We start from the raw sequence: 22,794 nt of genomic DNA, 5'->3' as shown, positions 1-22,794 counted from the left end.
GCCCAATCTCCCTTGCTATCTGTCTCTTCACACACACACTTACATGGCCATGGAAGTTACTTAACTCTGTAGGTGAGTGCTAGTCTAGCAGGTCAGCGATCACTTACCCCTTAAATTGGGCCGTCTAATATTGCCCTTAAGCTTAATTTGCACAAATTAATTAAAGGGTTATCCAGGATTAGAAAAAGTACAGTTACTTCCTTGCAAAAACCTGCACACCTGTCCCCATGTTAGGTGTGATATAACAGTTCGGTTCCATTGACTTTAATGGAACAGAGCTGAGCTAAGCTAAGCCTGGATATGACCTTTAAAGGCTTTTAGAAGAAAAATTTCATTAAAAGTAAATTGTACATGGTACATTGCTAAAGAGCTACTCTGAAAATGCAGGAGCATTGGGGCAATTAAGTTGCTTCCTCCACAAAGACTATAGGGAACTTTAGGGAGAGCCTTGACTTTTGTGAAACATCCTGGGTTTATGCTGACCTGGATCCTTGCCCTATGTCCTTCCTCGTCTCAGTGATACCATGGCTGTAGGTCTGAGTTAGTGCCTCTTTAAAAACTATAATTAGGGAAGGACCACACTAGATATTTACTATGAGACAGATATCTAGCATTAAATACCTTCAGGTTGGACCCCCCTTCTGCATTCTTGATGTAATGAGGAAGGGACCTATACATTCAGCTACCCCCATACAAAGGTTTGGGGAATTTCAGTTTTCTCGTGTTTTAAATACACAGAATATCAATGAACTTTGTCCACCTGCTGGTATTAGGTTTCCACTGTTTTGCATATGATGTTCCGTCCTGTTGGTGATGTGAACAACAGGAGACAACAAATCTTTTGCACCTGTCCAAGGCTCCAACAATTCTGGTATGTGCTATCTGATATCATGGCACTCTTTCTCCTCCAGCGTCTATTAAAAATACTATGGACACACATTAGTAAGCTGTACAGACCTTGCTCAGTGTATGCCCTCTCCCATCTATTTGTTCTAGTTCATATGTTTGTTCTTTCTGCTAGTTGTTGGTACTTTTTCCATCCTCTCTCTCTCCTCTGTGTAGGAGGCCAAAATCTTTTTCTGTTGTTACATTGTTAGTACATGGAAATGTTGAGGGAGTATTCCTGTTAAATATACCTAGTGTCTAAACTTCCAGATGTTTATTGCTGGTTGGTATATAAAAAAAAATCTTCATGTGCACCTTTGAATTATTTTGTAGATGCATCAACCTAGATGAACTAAGTTCTCTGCTCAATACTTTCGGCTTATTTCTGACTAATTTTGTGTTGCACAGGTTTTCCAATGTGTGCCATAATTCCGACATGTTAATTTTATTTTTAAAAAGAGGGTGTGTCATGGCTCTGTGTGATCTACTGGTCAGATTTAGGGTGCGTTCACACCTACAGGATCCGCATCAGATCTGCAGCAGATCCGCAGCAGATTTGTTGGTGCAGATTTGATGCTGTGTTCAGTTATTTAAATGAAATCTGCTGTGGATCTGCTGCAGAAAATCAGCTGCGGATCCGGTAAGTGTGAACGTACCCTTATAAACCAAAAGTAACAAATTATGAAGCATTATTCTGTAGCACAATTTACCAATTGGAAAAAAAGTATAAACAAGATTTAGACAAGCAGCCTTTTAGCCCGATCAGACTGGTAGCTCCCAAATTACTGCAGCCCATGTGGCACAATAGTGAATCTACTACCAATAAAACGAAGACATACTCGAGACAACAATATTATCGCTAGGCCATTGTCTCTTCTCTTAAGTTAAAGCTTGTCATATACTCCAGGGCTGCACTTGCAATTCTGCTGTCTTTCATTAGGAAAAGCATGCCAATGAACAATTGTGAACAAGAATAGAGGTCCTACAACCTAGAGACACAGTATTCCCACAGCAGAGTACTTTATAACACTGCTGCCTAGTGGAAAGATGACACCAAACCAGCAGGAAGCTAACAGATTCCAGCTATGGAGCTTGCAGAATTATGTATGCAGCTGTGATGTGTAATACAGGCTGTAAATACTAATCACTACAAGATGGGTATTCAAGGTTTTATGTAGATTGTATGTTATATGGTGTTCAGAGATGAAGTTTTTATCATAAACCTAACAGGCATGAGAGGAAATTCATATTAGAACTCATCTGTACACCAACATTACCCAGTACATTTTTACATAATAAGCTATACCTATTCAGGCAATAGTCTCTCTAACACAAAGGTGATGTCCATCTTATGTATTAGGGACCTTCCCTTCCCTCATTTATTTTGCAGACATTGCAAGTGAATATTCTTATTGTTTCTTAGGAGTCAGCTTGAGGTTTGTCCACACTCGACTTTCTGTACCAGTGCAGATTGTAACACAACAGCTTATTTTGCATGAAAACAGATTTCATAGACATCAGCTGAGTCCTGGCCCAGCTGGAGCACAGCCATCTTTTATCACAGCAAATGTCACTTCCAAGACTTTTTTTTTTTTTTCCGTGCTGAACTGTACACCAGATGCTCAGAGTGTGGACAGACACGTCTAGAGCAGCAATAATTATACACTGGGCCGCTATTAACCCTTCTTCCACTGCTGTCAGAAGCCACTTTATGCTGAATTGTATATGCAATCTATCAGCAGAATACAGACTGCCTTTGATGACAGTCTGTATCATGACTATGATTGTGTTTCTCAGACTTTCCAAGGTTAATACCCTCTAGAGACAAGAATGTCCCACAGAGTACATCAGCTGCAAATGTTAGCATAATAAATTAAGAATCACAAAATAAATAAGTCAGCGTCATTATACAACATTGTGTATGTTCTGCTTTATTATCCAGTCCAATTGTACAAGTAGTAGTCATGATAAACAAGCCATCCTGCCATCCATGTTCCTGTCGGTTCAGATATTACAGTACGTTTACATGGAACATTTTTCCAATATTGGAAAAATATAAGGCATTTTGCATTACAATTTCCCTTACAAATTTGCAATGTGCATTCAGAACAATATAGACAAAGGTGCGCACATTTCATACAGTTTTCAGAGCATATTTGGCGAGTGTTATGCAGCAAAATGATTACTAAAAAAAATCCTGTGTGAATCCTGCCTTTACATCTATTCTTTTCTAGACTACAGGTTGCCAGGTTTATTGTGGGCCATAAGGAGATGATAATTTTATGTTTATTTATTTATTTTTATTATTATAGGGCACAAACTCTAGATTGAGTCAACTTTTATGTGACCACTTTTTTGCCCATCCAAATAGAAAGCATTTGAGTAGATAACTGGAACACAAGAGGGAAAGCCTTAAACCAGAAAAAGATAAAGAAATCTGTGCATGGCTATGAAGGTCCATGAATCCCTGTCCGTTACATCACTTAGTAAGTGGCTGGAGAGCTCTGCGCGTTTTCAGCTGAACGCAGCAAGTTAAAAGCCTACGCTTGTTAGGGTGACATGAGGGTCACACAGAAAAGATCTGTCTTCATTTTACAAACCTGCAGAGAAAAATGTTACATGGAGCTTTCAAGTTGGACAATATCTCCATCCTCCTCTGCAGCACAATTTTCTTTATTAAATATCTTTAGTAATGTAATTTTAGTGACCTCCATATTCACAATTCACCTGATCAAGACATGTGATACATCATAGAATAAATACTTTTAGGAGCATTTATCAAGAGACGGTAGTGAGGGGGCATGGGATCTTTAGATTACTCAATGCAGCAAGGTTAGGGCTAATCACTAGGAGTCCTGAAGTAAAGCAGTTATTTCAAATGTAAGGTTTATAGTGATAGAGAAAATCTCAGAGGCATAAGATAGTATTTACATTGTTAGCGCATAGGCCAGAGTGATACATACAACCACATGTCACCAGATTTGCCACTATACTTGGAAAAATGCTGAAGGAGTCATGGCGCTCCAGAAGGCCTCCTTGTTTTGCCTCTTGAGAATCTTGGGATCAGACCCCTTCTGGACATGAGCACAACTCCAGCTTGCTTGAGTCCAGGTGTTCTGCATTTGAATACTGGTGGCTGAAGAAGTTGGATGCAGCTCTAGGGAGTTCAGGAAAACATGGATACAGTCATAGGCTGTATGAATGTTTTTTCAGACTCTCTAGGGACTTGAATGCCAAATATTTGGGGCTTCACATGCCGAATGATTGGACTCAAGCATGCTCGAGTTGTGCTCGTCTCTAATCCTTACCAATCCGTTGTTGGTTTGGTTTGGATCTATTAGACACAGAAGCCTTGATACCAGAGTAAAAATAGCCTTAGGCAAATATCACCTTTCGCATTTTACACACACAAATGACGAGTGGCATGAAAAATTAGCCATTTGCTTTTATTTTGCATTTTTTGTCACACCTGACAGTGGAAAGTCAGATTGCTAGACTGTACAGTTAAACATATATAGAACTAAATAAGACTGAAAAGGCAACTAATAGCAACTCTAAGCCAGTTAACATGTGATGGGTTCTCGGTCCCATTGGCCTCCTTCATTCTTACAAGCCAGTCTCCCTTAGTTCACCATGTTTATGTATCCCCTAACACCTAAGTATTATTGCAGAATGAATGTAGGAAGCAGGAAGCTACATAGTTTAAATGAATAGTTACTCTACCATATATTTATGATGCCATAACCTATATTCACCAGAGCAAATAATTAATACATTTTACAGGGTCACATGAATTTCATCATAATCTGAATTAAAGGATATTTCCAGGAAAAAAAGAAATCTTTAGGATCATGGTGAGATTGGCGGGTGTCTCACCCCCATCAAATCAGCAATACAAAGAATCCTCAGCAGTCTTTTCAGTGTTTATTCCAGCACAGCAGCTCATCTGTACATGTGGCTGTGCTCTGTATTGTAACACTAACCCATTTAGAGAGCACCACTGTCCCTCCATTTCAATCCTTTGACTATGACAGACAGTCTATGTTCTTCCAAAGAAAGTCTTTTTTACAATGCTGCCCTGCTGGAGAACATAATAAGCATGTTATGCGTACCTCTCCATGCTCCTCTGGTGTCCTGTGGTGGCATTTCCGGTGACCACCTACTGACTGCAGCTGCCACCCCTTTTTAAGAAGAACTTGTCTCTGATCAGGCTGTCACTCCTGAAACAAGTTCTTCTCAGAATTGGCAGTGGCTGTAGTCAGTGGTAGGACACCAGAGACACCACAACAGGACACTGGGGGAGTTTAGACAGGTAAGAACATGTTTATTATGTTCTCCATCTGGTCAGCATTATATAAAAAAAAATGTTCTCATGCTAGATAACCACTAAAATATATATATATATATATATATATATATATATATATATATATATATATATATATATATTGTGACCTTCTTTTCCTTAATCTTACAGGATATGTTTGTTTCTGGTCTTTTTGTGTAGCGTTCCCATATTCCGTCATCTGCAGCAGCTGCTTAGTTTTGTTAAAAAAAAAAAAAAAAAGCTATTTGTTTGCCCCATATCATGAATACACAAATAATAGTGTGCTCTAACATGGTGCCTGCTGGAATGGTGTTTTGATTTGTCAGACAAGATGAGCAATGTTCTTTTCTATGTGTTTTGTAAGCTTTTGTGCTGCCGGATCCTGAATAATTCTCTATTCTGTTCACAGGACTGTACATCCAACAATCAATATGGAACTTCAATAGAAGCTGCTGCCAAACAGCTGCTGAACATTAACCAAGACATACCGTCGTATCCTCCTTATCAGTACCTGGCTAGTTTACACAGCACAAGTCGCAGGCGGAAAAAGACTATCTTTCTAAGACGAGACAATAACATATATTCTGAGAAAAAGCTTTTGAAAAAGAGGAAGCATTTCCTATTGAAAGAGACTCCCATACTGATGCCCTTGAACGGTTCAGCTGTGGACCTCATGCCATCAGATTATGAGGACAGCAATGGCAAATGGAGAAAGCTATATGAGGTTCAAAGGCAACGCAAGAAGCTTATGCAAGACATTTGCTTGAAATACAAGAGTGGTAGCAGGAGGATTATCACCCCTTATCATGTCTCCCGAATCTTTGTGGAAGACAAGCACAAAATACTCTATTGTGAAGTTCCGAAAGCTGGTTGTTCCAACTGGAAACGGGTATTAATGGTTCTTAACGGCTTGGCTTCCTCCACTAAGGATATTCAACATAACACTGTTCACTATGGGAACTACTTGAAGAGACTGGACAGTTTTGACAGGAAAGGAATCTTCAATCGTCTTAACACATATAAGAAGATGATCTTTGTCCGAGAACCTTTCGAGAGGTTGGTCTCTGCTTTCCGGGACAAGTTTGAACATGCAAATAACTATTACCATCCGGTGTTTGGTAAAGCTATCATTTCTAAATACAGAAGGAATGCCACAAGAGAAGCATTGAGGACGGGCTCTGGGGTACAATTTAAGGAGTTTATCCAATACCTGTTGGATGTTCATAGACCAGTAGGCATGGACATCCATTGGGATCATGTTAGCAAACTTTGCAGTCCATGCTTGATAGATTATGATTTTATTGGGAAATTTGAGAGTATGGAAGAAGATGCTAATTTTCTTCTACACCTTATAGGAGCGCCTCAAAACTTGACATTTCCCAGATTTAAAGACAGACATTCCAATGAGGAAAGGACTACAAATAAAATCACACAGCAATATTTTGCACAATTGTCCCCATTGGAAAGACAACGTACCTATGATTTTTATTACATGGATTATCAAATGTTTAATTACTCTAAACCATTTGAAGATCTGTATTGATCACATGTAAAATGGGGAAAGTGTTTTCTAGAAAACGTCCACTAAGGGCAGCATTGTGCTACAATATGTGAACTAAAAAAAGTCTTTGGATTCAGAGATGACCTTTTTAGTTTGCTTTTCTTTTTTTTTAATTGAAACAGGTTCTAAAGATATTTTACAATCTCTCTACAGTCAGATTGCACTGAAGCAATTGGTCATGGGGATGCAAACCTCAGATAAATCAAATTCAATTAACCCATTCTTTCTATTCTGAGATTGAAAGAAAATATTTAAGATTCTCTATTGTATAGATCTTATTTTTGCTGGTTAAAAATAAAATTGGTTTTTAAAAATAAGGGCTTCATTTTTCTATATAGTTCTGAAAATTTTTTTCTTAAATAGGCACTTTCATTGCCAAATAATACTGTTAAATGAGCAGGGGAGGTGATATACTACAGCTCTGCAATTTATTTAATGTATTTTTTTTACCTGTTTTCTATATAATATACAATGCTGTAAATTCAGTCATTAGGTGTCTCACTTACTGGAAAGTAGCGGTCAAGGCTCCATCACTAAAGCTATCTGGTGTATGGTAAAAGCAAAAAAAAGACCCCGAAGCAGGTAGGAGTGGGGACCTGGTACAGTATCTTCCTGGGCCTTACAGGGGGTATCTGGGTAACAAAAACAATATTCTAAATGATCCCCCTTCCCAATACCACTCTATGTCTAATATACATGTATAACCTGTCTTGCACCTTTTCCCTTTTTTTTTCCTCATACTTCCCTGCTCTAGATGTTTAAAATGATCTTCTCTGTGTCCTCTCTGACAACACGCTGCTCCCTATTCCCCCCCTTCCTTTGTAGACACAGGACATGTGATCTCCTCTCTGGGGGACGGCTTAGCTTTCTACTGCATTGGTAACCTGGCCCCCAGGAGACGACATCTGCATCATCTTCATGCACCTGTTCACTGCTAGCGAATGTAAAAGTGCTGCTTCCATACACTTACATGTGTCCCTGAGCCTAGGTTTCTGTAATATAAAAAGTTATAGTTCTATCTCTGCTTGCTGTCAATGAATGCAGGTATATGTACCTGTCTTTGTGTCACAGCTCTGTATATTGTAAGTTTTTATTTACAATCACCCACCATGCACGGCTCAGTGAAAATCAGTGAAAAAAAAACAGTCCTGTGTTTACTGTGCAATAGTAATGACAGCAGTGGGCAGGAAAGAAAGCTAAGGGGGCCAGTATGCAAATGGACCAATAAGGGAAATGCATGATGGGAAATTTCCTGGCCTGAAGTTGCAGCATGAGTGGATAGAAAAAAAACAAAATTACCTTTAGTTAGTATCCTGTCCTAATTTCACGACAACCAAAAACATCAGAAAGAAAGGAAAAACAATGGCAGCACATCTATGACTCTGTTCACACTGCAGGTTGCACCCTGCTTGTGGCTTAAAGCGTAACTGTCATTTTTTTTTTAATTGCAGAAATCAGTAGTATAAGCGATTTAAAGAAACTCTGTAATAGGTTTTATCAGCCAAAAAAGCCTCCTTCTGTACTCAAGAAGCAATCTCCCAGCCTCCCCCCTGACTTCTTATCTGTGCATTATCAGGCAAACACGTCTTCATTACAGAGAAGCCAGTGAAGAGGGGCTCTGCTCTCTCCATTCTATCCTTATGGAGGGGGGAGGGGCCGAGGGAGAAGAGGGAGCAGGAAGAGGTGACATGAATCAGGTCAGCTGTTTGTAGACTCTCTGGGCACCTAAAACGCAGGATTCTGGGGTCAGAAAGGTCAGTGCTTATCTATGAACTTACTGAGAGAAGATTGCAGGGTGTTGTGCTTTGCAAGACTGCTCCGTGCTCAGTCACTCCTAACAGCCCCTCCCCTCTCCATAGCCACATAATGTACACAGAAATCCTGCTGCTTCTGAAGTTAGGGGGGAGGCTGGGAGATTGCTTTTTCAGTCCAGAAGGAAACTCTTTCGGTTTATAAAACCTATTACAGAGTTTCTTAAAATCGATTAAAATGGTGATATTTAATGTTTTCAAAAAAATGGCCCTGAGATGACAGTTACGCTTTAAGTACATACAAAAAAAACCCCAGAAGGTGCAACAGCAACCCACAGGTGCAAGGGATTACCGTATATACTCCTCCAGGTGTACACACGATAAACTTCTGCTCTGTAGATATTAAAAAGTGAGGATCTTAGCAAACTATTTTATCAAACAGAGTGTACCATGGTGCCACGTTAAGGCATTTTCACACTAGCAATGGCATCTCCTGGGCTGAATAAGCCTACAACTGGGCAGATAGGAACCAAATGATCTCTTTTCATAGCACCCTTGGGACCTGGGTGGAGTGCAAGCCAACAGGAGGTAGCCACACACCCCACATTTAACAGAAAAAAGGAAAAAATTGGCAACACATCTATGACTGTTCACACTGCAGGTTGCACGCTGCTTGTGGCTTAAGTACAGGCAAAAAAAACAAAAGGTGCAACAGCAACCCACAGGTGCAAGGGCTTACCGTATATACTCCTCCCAGTGTACACACGATAAACACCTGCTCTGTAGATATTTAAAAGTGAGGATCTTAGCAAACTATTTGATCAAACAGAGTGTACCATGTCACCAACGTTAACCTCTTAAGGACCGGGCCAATTTCGATTTTTGCGTTTTTGTTTTTTCCTCCTTGTGCTTAAAAGGCCATAGCACTTGCATTTTTCCACCTAGAAACCCACATGAGCCCTTATTTTTTGCGCTACTAATTGAACTTTGCAATGACAGGCTGAACTTTTTCATAAAGTACACTGGAAAACCAAAAAAAATAAAATAAACGTATGGTGAAATTGAAAAAAAAACCCTGCATTTTGTTTATTTGGGGGGTATTTGTTTTTACGCCATTCGCCCTAGGGGTAAAACTGACTTGTTATATATATTCCTTAAGTCGTTACGATTAAAACGATATGTAACATGTACAGTGGGGAAAAAAGTATTTAGTCAGTCCCCAATAGTGCAAGTTCTCCCACTTAAAAAGATGAGGCGTCTGTAATTTACATCATAGGTAGACCTCAACTATGAGAGACAAAATTAGAAAACAAATCCCGAAAATCACATTGTCTGATTTTGTAAGAATTTATTTGCAAATTATGGTGAAAAATAAGTATTTAGTCACCTACAAACAATCAAGATTTCTGGCTCTCACAGACCTGTAACTTCTTCTTTAAGAGTCTCCTCTTTCCTCTACTCATTACTTGTAGTAATGGCACCTGTTTAAACTTATCAGTATAAAAAGAAACCTGTGCACACCCTCAAACAGTCAGACTCCAAACTCCACTATGGTGAAGACCAAAGAGCTGTCAAAGGACACCAGAAACCAAATTGTAGCCCTGCACCAGGCTGGGAAGACTGAATCTGCAATAGGCAACAAGCTTGGAGTGAAGAAATCAACTCTGGGAGCAATAATTAGAAAATGGAAGACATACAAGACCACTGATAATCTCCCTCGATCTGGGGCTCCACGCAAAATCTCACCCCGTGGGGTCAAAATGATCACAAGAACGGTGAGCAAAAATCCCAGAACCACGCGGGGGGACCTAGTGAATGAACTACAGAGAGCTGGGACCAATGTAACAAAACTTACCATCAGTAACACACTACGCCGCCAGGGACTCAGATCCTGCAGTGCCAGACGTGTGCCACTGCTTAAGCCAGTACATGTCCGGGCCTGTCTGAAGTTTGCTAGACAGCATTTGGATGATCCAGAAGAGTATTGGGAGAATATCCTATGGTCTGATGAAACCAAAGTGGAACTGTTTGGTAGAAACACAACTTGTTGTGTTTGGAGGAAAAAGAATACTGAGTTGCATCCATCAAACACCATACCTACTGTAAAGCATGGGGGTGGAAACATCATGCTTTGGGGCTGTTTCTCTGTAAAGGGGCCAGGACGACTGATCCGGGTACATGAAATAATGAATGGGGCCATGTATCGTGAGATTTTGAGTGCAAACCTCCTTCCATCAGCAAGGGCATTGAAGATGAAACGTGGCTGGGTCTTTCAACATGACAATTCGATTTTTGCGTTTTCGTTTTTTCCTCCTTGTGCATCAAAGGCCATAGCACTTGCATTTTTCCACCTAGAAACCCACATGAGCCCTTATTTTTTGCGTCACTAATTGTACTTTGCAATGACATGCTGAATTTTTGCATAAAGTACACTGCAAAACCAGAAAAAAATTCAAAGTGTGGTGAAATTGAAAAAAACGCATTTTGTTTATTTGGGGGAAATGTGTTTTTACGCCATTCGCCCTGGGGTAAAATTGACTTGTTATGCACGTTCCTCAAGTCGTTACGATTAGAACGATATATAACATGTATAACTTATATTGTATCGGATGGCCTGTAAAAAATTCAAACCATTGTCAACAAATATACGTCACTTAAAACCGCTCCATTCCCAGGCTTATAGCGCTTTTATCCTTTGGTCTATGGGGCTGTGTCAAGTGTCATTTTTTGCGCCATGATGTGTTCTTTCTATCGGTACCTTGATTGCGCATATACGACTTTTTGATCGCTTTTTATTACAATTTTTCTGGATTTGATGCGACCAAAAATGCGCAATTTTGCACTTTGGGATTTTTTTTGCGCTTACGCCGTTCACTGTATGAGATCAGGAATGTGATTAATTAATAGTTCGGGCGATTACAAACATGTTTGTTTATTTATTTGTTTACTTTTATTTATAACGCCCTTTGTCGTTAAGGGGTTAATAATGACACTTTTTTTTTTTTTTACACTTATACTAGAAGTGTACGGAGACCCCGGCAGGTAATAGACATGGAGATCGCTCCTCCGGGACAATGATCTCAGCCACTAGACACCAGGGATCGGCTGCAGCAAGTAATTGAATGCAGCTGTCAACTTTGACAGTTGCATCTGATTACTTGATTAGCGGGCACGGCGATCGGACCGTGCCCGCTAATAGCCGCGGTCCCGGGCTACGTGCGGCACCCGGGATCGTAAATATACGCCTGAGGTTGTTAAGGGATTAAGGTGTCCTCAGAGACATGGTCCCTACTCTAGCATTTTCACACTAGCAATAGCCTCTCCTGGGCTGAATAAGCCTACAACTGGGCAGATAGGAGCCAAATGATCTATTTTATAGCACCCTTGGAACATGGATGGAGTGCAGGACACCTTAACGTTGGTGACATGGTACACTCTGATCAAATAGTTTGCTAAGATCCTCACTTTTTAATATCTACAGAGCAGGTGTTTATCGTGTGTACATTGGGAGGAGTATATACGGTAAGCACTTGCACCTGTGGGTTGCTGTTGCACCTTCTGTTTTTTTGTATAAACCAAAAACATCACCCATACCACTTTACCTGATGTCATTTAAATTGCACAGTGCTGTTTAGAGCCAGTATGACACCCTAGAAGCAGAATTGTCCCATTGGAGAAGGGAGGATAAGACAGCATAAAGATTGCTATATAATAATCCAGCCATAGACCACAACCAGTTTTATCCCTCTAGAACTAGTAGTAGTTTTTTGGCAACAGCTAATAAGCTGCAGTTTGGAACTATTGCTCTAACTGAATGCATTGGAAACTCAGAAGGTGACCTGTTCATTGCAAACAGGACTAAGAGGATATGATTGACAGATGACTGGTAATGGAGCCATCTTAATTATTAATCAGCAATAACAGTCCAAGATTGTATAGAAGCTCCATTCAGTGCACAGAGGAGACTGAGGGTTTGTGTACTCTTATCTAATCCTTAATACATTCTATTGATTTCTCACCCATTGTGAAAGTTGTCTCTCATTCTACCAAGGCATGTTCAATATCAATCAGTATTATCTCGCTTCTGTTATACACCCCAGTGAGCAGCGGAAATTGTGTCACTAAATGAAAAGGTTTGTTATAAGGGGTCGGCCAGTGCATGACATTCCTACCCAATAAAAGTAAAGACATGAATAGGATATAATTTATACTGTCTCTTTATTCTGTTAAAGGAGAAGTCCAAGGTCCGTAATTTTTTTTAAAACAGCCGGGGAGGAGGTGGCTAAACATAAAACACTTACCTCCCCGGCTCCAGCACAGAGGTACGCTGTCCTGTGCTCTGGTACCCGGTCCCCTGGTCGCTTCCTGGTCTGAGCGGGGACTCGGGATGTCATGTGTCAGCTAGCGGCCATAGCAGGGTTCCGACCAAGTGCTCATTCGCAGTACCTTTAAAGCCCCCATGATTAATAATGCCGCGGAGCTGCATGAATGTTCACTATCATTTGTACAGCCATTTGGATATATTGCTAATGGCCGCACATCACTCTGTTTACAAGGTGCAATCAACTAAGAAGCCGGGCATTTTCCTGCTCCTTGGCTGATCACTAGGGGCATAGCTAGGGGTTCAGCCTAGGGGGGGCGAGTAAGTCTCAGTGGGCCCCCAACCAATTATGTTACCCATAGGGAACCTCAGCAGATGACAATGCTTTCTGAATAATAAAGGGTATTTTCTACTACATTATTCATAGTGAACAGGGACTGAGAACAGTGGAAAAGTATAACCATGTAAAAATTAAAGGGGTTATCCAGCATTTCAAAAACATAGCTGCCTTTTTCCAGAAACAGCGCCACTCTCCTCCAAAGCTTGGATGTGGTAGTGCAGCTGAGTTCCACTAAAAGAATGGAAACAAGTTGTAATACCACAAACAACATAGAGGAAGCTATGGCGCTGTTTTTGTTTTTGAATTAGCCATCCATCCATTCTTCTATCTCTTTCTCATATCTATCTGTCTAATATCTATTAGACAGCATGAGGACTACACCATAGCTGATGGTCAATGACCAAATAGGCAATACCTGAAGGGTATACCTGTAATACTAAGAGTAAATGTATAGTACAAATGCTGGGTAATAACAATAAATAGTCCCTTGACGTTCAAGGCAACTATACTAAATAACCTATATACAAAAAAAAAGCCAAACTACTGCAACATAACTAAATGGAATAATTACTTTACTAATTCATAGAAACAATACATGACAATACATTAAAAATGTAGGAGAAATCAGCCCGGATAATCATGGTGTACAGCTCATATGAGAGCAGCCAATTTATGCCTCCATGTAGTATTTAGACCCAATTCTAGCCCTCATATAGTTCGCAGGGTCCCTCTATGCTCTCATTTAGTAAAAAAGGCCACCATATAGAAGATAGACCCTCCCTGTGTACCCCTATATTGTAGTGAGGCTCCTCTGTACCTTCATATTGAAATTCAGCTTCTCTGTGCATCCATATAGTAGTTAGGCCTTTTGTGCCCCAATATAGTTATTATTTCCCTATCTATCTATCTATCTATCTATCTATCTATCTATCTATCTGTCAATCAGGCAATCCCCCCCCCATGGTAGTATCCTCCATGTAGGCATCCCCTCCAGCAATCCAGCCACCCCCTTCCCCAGCAGTAATCTCCCTGGTAATCCTCCTGGTGGTTAGACACCACCACCACTGTGAGTAGACTGTACCTCCAAATAAGATCCCCCCTTTCAGTTAACCAGCACATCCCATACCCCAACCCCCATAGATAACATCCTTTTCAGGAGATAGCCCCACCCACCCCCATAGGTCTCCTCCTCTATAACTAAGGGGAAAAAAGCCATACTTAATGGCTGTGCGGTTGCAGTACCGTAGTCTTCAGATGTCAACTCTCTCCCTGCTCTGTGAGCGTACAAGTGACAACACTCATGTCCTACAGCTCTAAGGGAGGGAACGGCCTCTTGTGGGCACAACAGTGATTGGCAGGGTGGAAAGCCAATGCTCTCCTCGCCTTGTCAATCACCCTGCTGCATTCAACCGTATGTTCTCCTCGCATACAAGCGCATACAGCTAAATGGTCAGACACAACATTCGGTAGCCGGATGGGCCCCCCAGGAGCTCTGGTTGCTGGCCAGGGGCCACCTACAGCCAATAGACATTTGTTAAGTCTTTCTGCAAAAGCAATAGCATTTGCGGATAGCATTAACTAGAAAAATCTTTAGTGGGCCCCCTGCCTGTGGGGGCCCGGGAGCGGCTGCCCCCTCTGCCCCCACCAAATTACGCTACTGCTGATCACTGGTGCTTTTACTTTGGCTGATTATCAGACAGGAGAGGTGTATATCAGCCCCTTTGCCTGATGATTGGCCTGTGTAAAAGGCCCCTTAGAGTATCAAAACACAGTACTACTCACCCTGTGTTAAAGGGGAACTATCAGCAGGTTAGACGAATCTAACCTGCTGATAGCTCCCTATAGCCCTGGAGACGTTGAGGAGAAAGGTAAGACACATTCCTTTCTCCTCATCACCGGTCTAGCGCTGTTAGAGTAAACTTGCCTCCATAGCACCATTAGAAGCAATGCCGCGTCATCCGGCCAGCCCCCTCCATTGATTATCATTAGAAGGGACGGGCAAGATGACGTGGCAGAGCTCCTAAGGGTGCTCTGGAGCGGAGTTTACTCCGACTGACAGCGCAGGAGCGACACAGAGAAGAAGGTAACACACAGACTGACAGCGCAGGAGTGACAAGGTAACACACATACCTTCCTCCTTGAGAAAGCCACGGTCTGTGGTGAAACGTCGGGGTGGTGGTGGGATGTTGGTGGGATTTTAACTATTGAGATGGCTACATAATGAATGGATACTTATACTCAACGTGGTCCGGTTCTCTTACTAAGCGGTTGCTCAGCAGTTCCGGCTCTGCTGAGCAAGACACCATTGCCTTTGCTGCTACCTTGAGTATACACCTAGGTAGACAGTCAGATGTGGACCCCTTATAGAGTCATTTGTTAACTGGCCAGAGATTGAGCAGCGCCTGTGTACAGAGGCCATACAACTGTGCCTAACGGCACTCGCTACAGGGCTGCTGTACTCACTATACTGGCGGTTTGGTGATCCTATGGAGGCTTGATATAAATATCTGTCAGATATAGCAGTTGGTCAGGATGGCATCTGCTGCCGTGGGCTAACTGGTTGACAATCAGTCGTCTATTACCTTGGTGGCTGTAACGCCCGGAGTAGTGGATCCACTGGACCGGCACCAGCGATGGCACAAACCTCACCAGGGAGCGGAGTCTAAGGGGCCGCTGGTTTTCACCAGAGCCCGCCGCAAGGCGGGATGGACTTGCTGCGGCAGGCGACCCCCAGGTCGCTACCCCTGGCTTGGTTGCTGGTGTCGGCAGGCGAGGCGTGGCTGGAGATGGCACAGGCAATAGTCTGCAGATGAGAGAGCACGTGACAAGCTGGACACAGGAACAGGTGGAGTGACAGGGGAACAGGAACCAGGAACAGGGACTAGGGACCAGGTAACGGACAGGACTCAGGAACAGGGACTAGGGACCAGGTAACGGACAGGACACAGGAACAACAGGGAGCTGGGCCAAACGCTATGGGAAGCATGTAGAGGCTCCAACACAGGGGACAGGGCATGCTGGGATTTATAGGGAAGTGATTAGGTGCAACTACCAATTAGGAGCGCACTGCCCCTTTAAATCTGAGACAGCCGGCGCGCGCGCGCCCGAGGAGGCGGGGACGCGCGCGCCGGCCGGCACAGCGGGAGACAGGAGCGTGGAGAGGTGAGGCGCCCCCCGGGGCCGAGGTGATAGCAGCGCCGGGTCCCCGACTCTGGACACCGGCTGCTGCATGGGGCAGGAAGCGGTCGCGGCGGCGGCCCGGAACGCGGGACGCCGCCGCGGCTGTGACAGTACCCCCCCCTTTGGCCTCCCCCTCTTTCTTGCCTGCAGATGGCACAGGAAGCCACAAAGTCTTTGACATCTTGAAACAGACTGGGCCACCAGTAGTGGCGAGAGATCCGTTGGCCGGTCTTACGGACTCCAGGGTGCCCGGCCTCCAACGAGGAATGACCCCACTTCAAAATACCTCTTCGAAGCGCAGGGTGAACATGAGTCTTTCCGGGGGGTACTCTCCGAAGCGAGGAGGTGACGACTGGTGCTAGGCGATCAGGCGGTAAAACATGGCAGGGGACTGTGGGTCTGTGGACGAGGACCTTCTGTAAGTTCTCCCGGTGGTGACAGGACACGACCTTAGTCTTGGGTACGGAGAGAGGGTACACCTCGGCAGAGAAGGCATCCGCCGAGTCTTGGTCTTCTGCCGGTAGGTCGGGTAGAGGCTTGGCTGGGACAGGAAACGACATAGTACACTTGGTCTGAGGTGACCTGAGACACTGGTTGGAACAGTCCTGACCCCAACTGAGAATCTCCCCGGTTCTCCAGTCCAGTTGAGGGGCATGTTCTTGCAGCCACGGGAGTCCCAGGAGGACCGCGGGGGAAGAATGGGGCAGGACGTAGAAGGATATCTCTTCTTGATGTAAAGGACCCACCTGGAGGACTAAAGGTGCGGTCTGGTAGTACACACGGTCGGTAAGAATTTCGCCTGTGACCGAGGAGATAGTCAGGGGCCTGGCTAGTCGGGTCACGGGTAGCCGCCATCTTTGGACCAATGTTGCCGCAATAAAACTGCCTGCTGACCCAGAATCGAGGAAGGCAGTAGTCTGATGATTTTGTCCTGAGGGAGTCCGGATGGAAACTGGCATAGACAGACTTGGAATGGTGGCATTCACACCTAGGGACACCTGTCCCACCGGACCTAGGTGCGAGCATTTTCCGGATGTTTGGGGACGTAGGGGACATCCCAGCCGGAAGTGATCGGAACCACCGCAATAGAGACAGAGATTCTGCTCCAGGCGCCGGATTCTTTCATCAGGCGTCAGGTGAGCCCGTTCCACCTGCATAGGAATCTCAGGAGAGGGTTGGGACATCGAAAGGTCAGGATTCTGGAAAACTGGCGCCAGCTGGGGATGGCGACGGGAACGGGTTAGTAAATGTTCATGCCGAACCTCCTCCTCCCTCTCCGAAAAACGAGTATCAACTCGGGTGGCCAGTAGAATGAGTTCGTTCAGGGAGGTAGGCAGGTCTCGGGCAGCGAGCACGTCTCTCACACGACTAGACAGGCCCTTCTTGAAGGTGGCCAATAGGGCGGCCTCGTTCCAGTCCAATTCGGCTGCCAGGGTGCGGAACTGGATGGCGTAGTCACCAACAGAGGAGCTGCCTTGAGAGAGATTGAGGAGAGCAGTCTCGGCTGAAGAAGCACGGGCAGGTTCCTCAAAGACGGAGCGAAACTCAAATAGGAAGGCCCGGAGATTGGCAGCAACTGGATCATCACGGTCCCACAGTGGCGTGGCCCAGGCCAGGGCTCTACCTTCTAATAGGCTGATGATGAAAGCCACTTTAGAGCGCTCGGTGGAAAACTGACTACTCAAAAGTTCAATGTGCATGGTGCACTGAGTCAAGAATCCTCTGCACAACTTAGAGTCCCCAGAGTACTTGCTTGGGAGGGCCAGTCGGAGTGAAGAAGAAGCGTCAGGAGGTGGTGTGCGCTGGGCAGTAGTCTGCTGCTGTAAGGCGGCAGTGAGTTGCTGGATCTGCTGTGACTGTTTCTGGATTTGTTGCGCCTGCTGAGTGACCACTCTGGCGACGTCACGGAGATCGGGCACCTCGCCGGGATCCATGGTTGGAGCCTACTGTAACGCCCGGAGTAGTGGATCCACTGGACCGGCACCAGCGATGGCACAAACCTCACCAGGGAGCGGAGTCTAAGGGGCCGCTGGTTTTCACCAGAGCCCGCCGCAAGGCGGGATGGACTTGCTGCGGCAGGCGACCCCCAGGTCGCTACCCCTGGCTTGGTTGCTGGTGTCGGCAGGCGAGGCGTGGCTGGAGATGGCACAGGCAATAGTCTGCAGATGAGAGAGCACGTGACAAGCTGGACACAGGAACAGGTGGAGTGACAGGGGAACAGGAACCAGGAACAGGGACTAGGGACCAGGTAACGGACAGGACTCAGGAACAGGGACTAGGGACCAGGTAACGGACAGGACACAGGAACAACAGGGAGCTGGGCCAAACGCTATGGGAAGCATGTAGAGGCTCCAACACAGGGGACAGGGCATGCTGGGATTTATAGGGAAGTGATTAGGTGCAACTACCAATTAGGAGCGCACTGCCCCTTTAAATCTGAGACAGCCGGCGCGCGCGCGCCCTAGGAGGCGGGGACGCGCGCGCCGGCCGGCACAGCGGGAGACAGGAGCGTGGAGAGGTGAGGCGCCCCCCGGGGCCGAGGTGATAGCAGCGCCGGGTCCCCGACTCTGGACACCGGCTGCTGCATGGGGCAGGAAGCGGTCGCGGCGGCGGCCCGGAACGCGGGACGCCGCCGCGGCTGTGACAGTGGCTAAAGGTTGTAATTGGCATCTACGATACGTGTGTTATTAACACTTAGTGCCAGTCTAGACTGAGAGTGTTACTGCCACCTAGTGGTTTGACTGTAAAACAATACTGCAGATGTTTTCTTGCTAAGTATATTGAGCCATCATTTGACTCTTAATAAGAGGGTGATCTCCTAGAGACATAAATACTCAAATATATCCGGACTACATATCCAAATATATCCGGACCACATATTGATTTTAAGCTTACTCTATTGTTCGCACCATTTTATAAATATTATTAAATGTTAAGTTTTATTATTTTGGATCCTAACAGCATTTGAGTTAAATTTATGGTGGTTGTTTTTTTTTTTTTAAAGGGGAACCATCAGCAGGTTAGACGAATCTAACCTGCTGATAGCCCCCTATAGCGCTGGAGACATTGAGGAGAAAGGTATGTGTCTTACCTTTCTCCTCATCGCCGGTCCAGCGCTGTTAGAGTAAACTTGGCTCCAAAGCACCATTAGAAGCAATGCCGCGTCATCCGGCCAGCCCCCTCCATTGATTATCATTAGAAGGGACGGGCAAGATGATGTGGCAGAGCTCCTAAGGGTGCTCTGGAGCGGAGTTTACCCCGACTGACAGCGCAGGAGCGACACAGAGAAGAAGGTAAAACACATACCTTCCTCCTCAGTGTCCCCGAAGCTGCAGGGGGCTATCAGCAGGTTAGATTAATCTCTAAATTCCTCTCCTATTCAGCTCTGGCAGAATAGGAGCTGAATTTGGGCGAAATGCAAGCAGAATTCAAGCAGAGTTTTAGGGTGCGTTCACACGTAATGGATCTGCAGCGGATTTCTCGTTGTGAATTTGCAGCGAGATCCGCTGCGGATCCCTGCCCTGTTCACTAATGGGCAGACAAACTCGCAGCATGATGGACATCCTGCTGCGAGTATGCCAGCAGCCCCACCGCCACCGGAGCGTATAAATCACCTTCTCTCCGCTCTGGCTTGCTTCGGGGCAGCGCACTGATTGGCTGAGCGGGACCTGAAGACGCTGGGAGCCCTGAAGCAAGCCAGAGCATGGAGAATGTGATGTATACGCTCCGGCGGCAGGGGTTTTAATAGGACGGGCTGCGGACATACAGCAGGATGTTCATCCCGTTGCGAGTTTGTCTGCGAGTGTACAGGGAAGTGATCCGCAGCGGATGTCGCTGCGAATGCGCGGCGAGAAAGCCGCTGTGGATCCGTTACGTGTGAACGCACCCTTAAGCAGAATTCAAGCCCTATTCACTTCTTTAGGAATTCTCTAGCGGAATCCGCCCAAAGAAGTGACATGTCACTTCTTTGGGTGGAACGCGGATCAGTGACGGAATTTTCCTGGCGGAAATTCCGCCGTGTGAACAAATGAGTGGAAAGGCCATCCAACACAATAGAAAAATTAAATGTTTATTTTTTACGGACGGAATTTTGAGCGGGAATTGAGCAAGAATTGCTCAGCGTGAACGCACATGTGTGAATTTATAATTAAAATACACCTGCCCTTCAAAGAAAATGGAGGTCTAAATATCAGGAAATTTCAGCTATTCAAAATGCAGGTGAATAAAAGTAAGGTCCAACAGGGCTTTGCTGAAAAGTTTTCCTTATTGTTATTTGGGGGTCCCTTGCATGCATGGTAACATGCATGGAAAAACAGTAAGTTTGCAGAATATATGATATAGGTTATTAAATAGACAGTGGTGAAATTGACTTATAGCAAACAGCATGAGGTACATTTGTGCTACAGTGTTTATATTGTTTAGTCTCAAACCCATATTGGAAATGAGCTAAGTTGACAGACAAAATTGACAGACAACATATACTGTACATCTGGCACTTCCACATTTGAAACTGCTCCTAATGTGTTGTAAATAATAATAATAATAATAATAATATTTATTTGTATAGCGCCAACAGATTCCGCAGCGCTTATTTAGATATATAAATACATAACAGGTTATATTTTAAATTATACAATGAATAAATTAAAATACAAAATTAGAGACCTGCTCTCAAGAGCGTTCAGACTAGGATGACTTGGAGTAACATGAGAGGCAACAAGTGCTTTATTTGTCAATGTTCCAGTCATTGTACATAGAATCTGGGCAAGCCAGTCATAAGCTCTGAGTTTAGATAACAAGGACAGTGCAAATAGCACCAACGAGGTTGTAGAGAGGATGGAGAACGGATAGCAGAGGGAGACGAGATTACGAAATGTTATAAGCACGCCTGAAGAGATGAGTCTGTAGGGCACGCTTGAAACTGGGGATGTTGGAAATAAGTCTGAGGTCTTTGGGTAGGGAGTTCCAGAGAACTGGTGCAGCACGAGAGAAGTCTTAGAGGCGGGAGTGAGAGGTTCTGATTATGGAAGAGGTTAGTATGGGGTCATTAGCAGAACGCAGAGCACGGGAAGGATGGTAAATGGAGATAAGGGAGGAGATGTATGGAGGGGCAGAGTTGTGGAGAGCTTTATGGGTAAGGGTGAGGAGTTTGAACTGTGTTCTATATTTAATCGGTAACCAGTACAGTGACTGGCACAGGGGAGACATCAGTATAGCGGCTGGAGAGGAAGATGAGCCTGGCTGCTGCATTCAGGATAGACTGGAGAGGGGATAGTTTAGAGAAAGGAAGACAGATTAGTAGGGAGTTACAGTAGTCAAGACGGGAGTGGATCAGGGCGACAGTCAGAGTCTGAGTGGTGTCAGTGGTGAGAAATAGACGGATTCTGGAGATGTTTTTGAGATGTAGATGACAGGAGCATGCAAGACCTTGAATATAAGGAGTGAAGGATAGATCTGAGTCTAGCATAACCCCCAGACATCGAGCTTGATGCACAGGAGTGATGCTAGTACCACAGACTGAGAGTGAAATATCGGGTTTAGGTTTGTTAGAGGGCGAGAGTACAAGAAGTTCAGTTTTAGAAAGGTTGAGTTTGAGGAACAGAGAGGTCAGTGTTAGAGCAGATAAGCAGTCACTTGTTTTTTGCAGGAAGGCAGGGGAGATGTCGCGGGAGGAAGCATATAACTGGGTGTCATCAGCATAGAGATGGTATTGCAGGCCAAACCTGCTGATGGTCTGTACGATGGGGGCTGTGTAGAGGGAGAAGAGGAGAGGACCCAGGACTGACCCCTGGGAAACCCCAACAGAGAGAGGTAAGGGAGAAGAAGTAGAACCCAAGAAGGATATGCTTAAAGAGCAGTCAGAGAGGTAGAAAGAGAACCAAGAGAGAACAGAGTCCTTAAGACCAAGATAGCTGAGCATGGAGAGGAGGAGCTGGTGGTCCACAGTGTCAAACGCTGCTGAAACATCCAAGAGAATCAGCAAGGAGTAGTTTCCTTGTGACTTGGCCTTCAGGAGGTCGTTTGACACCTTGGTGAGAGCAGTTTCAGTGGAGTAAAGGGGTCGGAAGCCGGACTGTAGAGGGTCAAGAAGAGAGTTATCAGAGATAGCGAGTAAGGCGAGAGTAGACAAGACGTTCCAGGAGCTTAGAGATGAAGAGGAGATTGGAGACAGGTCGATAGTTGGCTGCACAGGAGGGGTCTAGAGATGTTTTTTTCAGTAGCTGGGAAATTAGTGTGTTTGAATGAGGAGGGAAAGATACCAGAGGAGAGGGAGAGGTTGAATATTTTGGTGATGTTAGTAGTGAGGGACTGGAGGAGGTGTGAGGGAATAAGGTCACTAGGGCAGGTAGTGGGACGAGAGGAGGAGAGGAGCTTGGAGACTTCTTCCTCTGTCACTGGATCAAAAGCAGAGAGTGAAGAGAAGGTGGG

At 44.7% G+C, this 22,794-nt stretch overlaps 1 protein-coding gene across 2 annotated transcripts in view; it reads left to right on the top strand.

Moving 5' to 3' along the window:
• CHST8 (carbohydrate sulfotransferase 8) overlaps positions 1–6,985 on the top strand; it is a 337,185-nt gene extending 330,200 nt beyond the window's left edge. For both annotated transcript variants that reach the window (XM_069968555.1, XM_069968556.1), the window contains one exon: positions 5,622–6,985. In XM_069968555.1, coding sequence (XP_069824656.1) covers positions 5,622–6,755 — 1,134 coding nt within the window. In that variant the 3' untranslated portion in view covers positions 6,756–6,985. The remainder of the gene's footprint in view (positions 1–5,621) is intronic.
• The last annotated feature ends 15,809 nt before the right edge of the window (positions 6,986–22,794 follow it).

This window comes from Dendropsophus ebraccatus, chromosome 4 (assembly GCF_027789765.1).
Source record: "Dendropsophus ebraccatus isolate aDenEbr1 chromosome 4, aDenEbr1.pat, whole genome shotgun sequence".
Lineage (NCBI taxonomy): Eukaryota > Metazoa > Chordata > Amphibia > Anura > Hylidae > Dendropsophus > Dendropsophus ebraccatus.
Note: the sequence above shows the minus strand (reverse complement) of the source record. Positions and strands in the feature narration are given on the sequence as shown.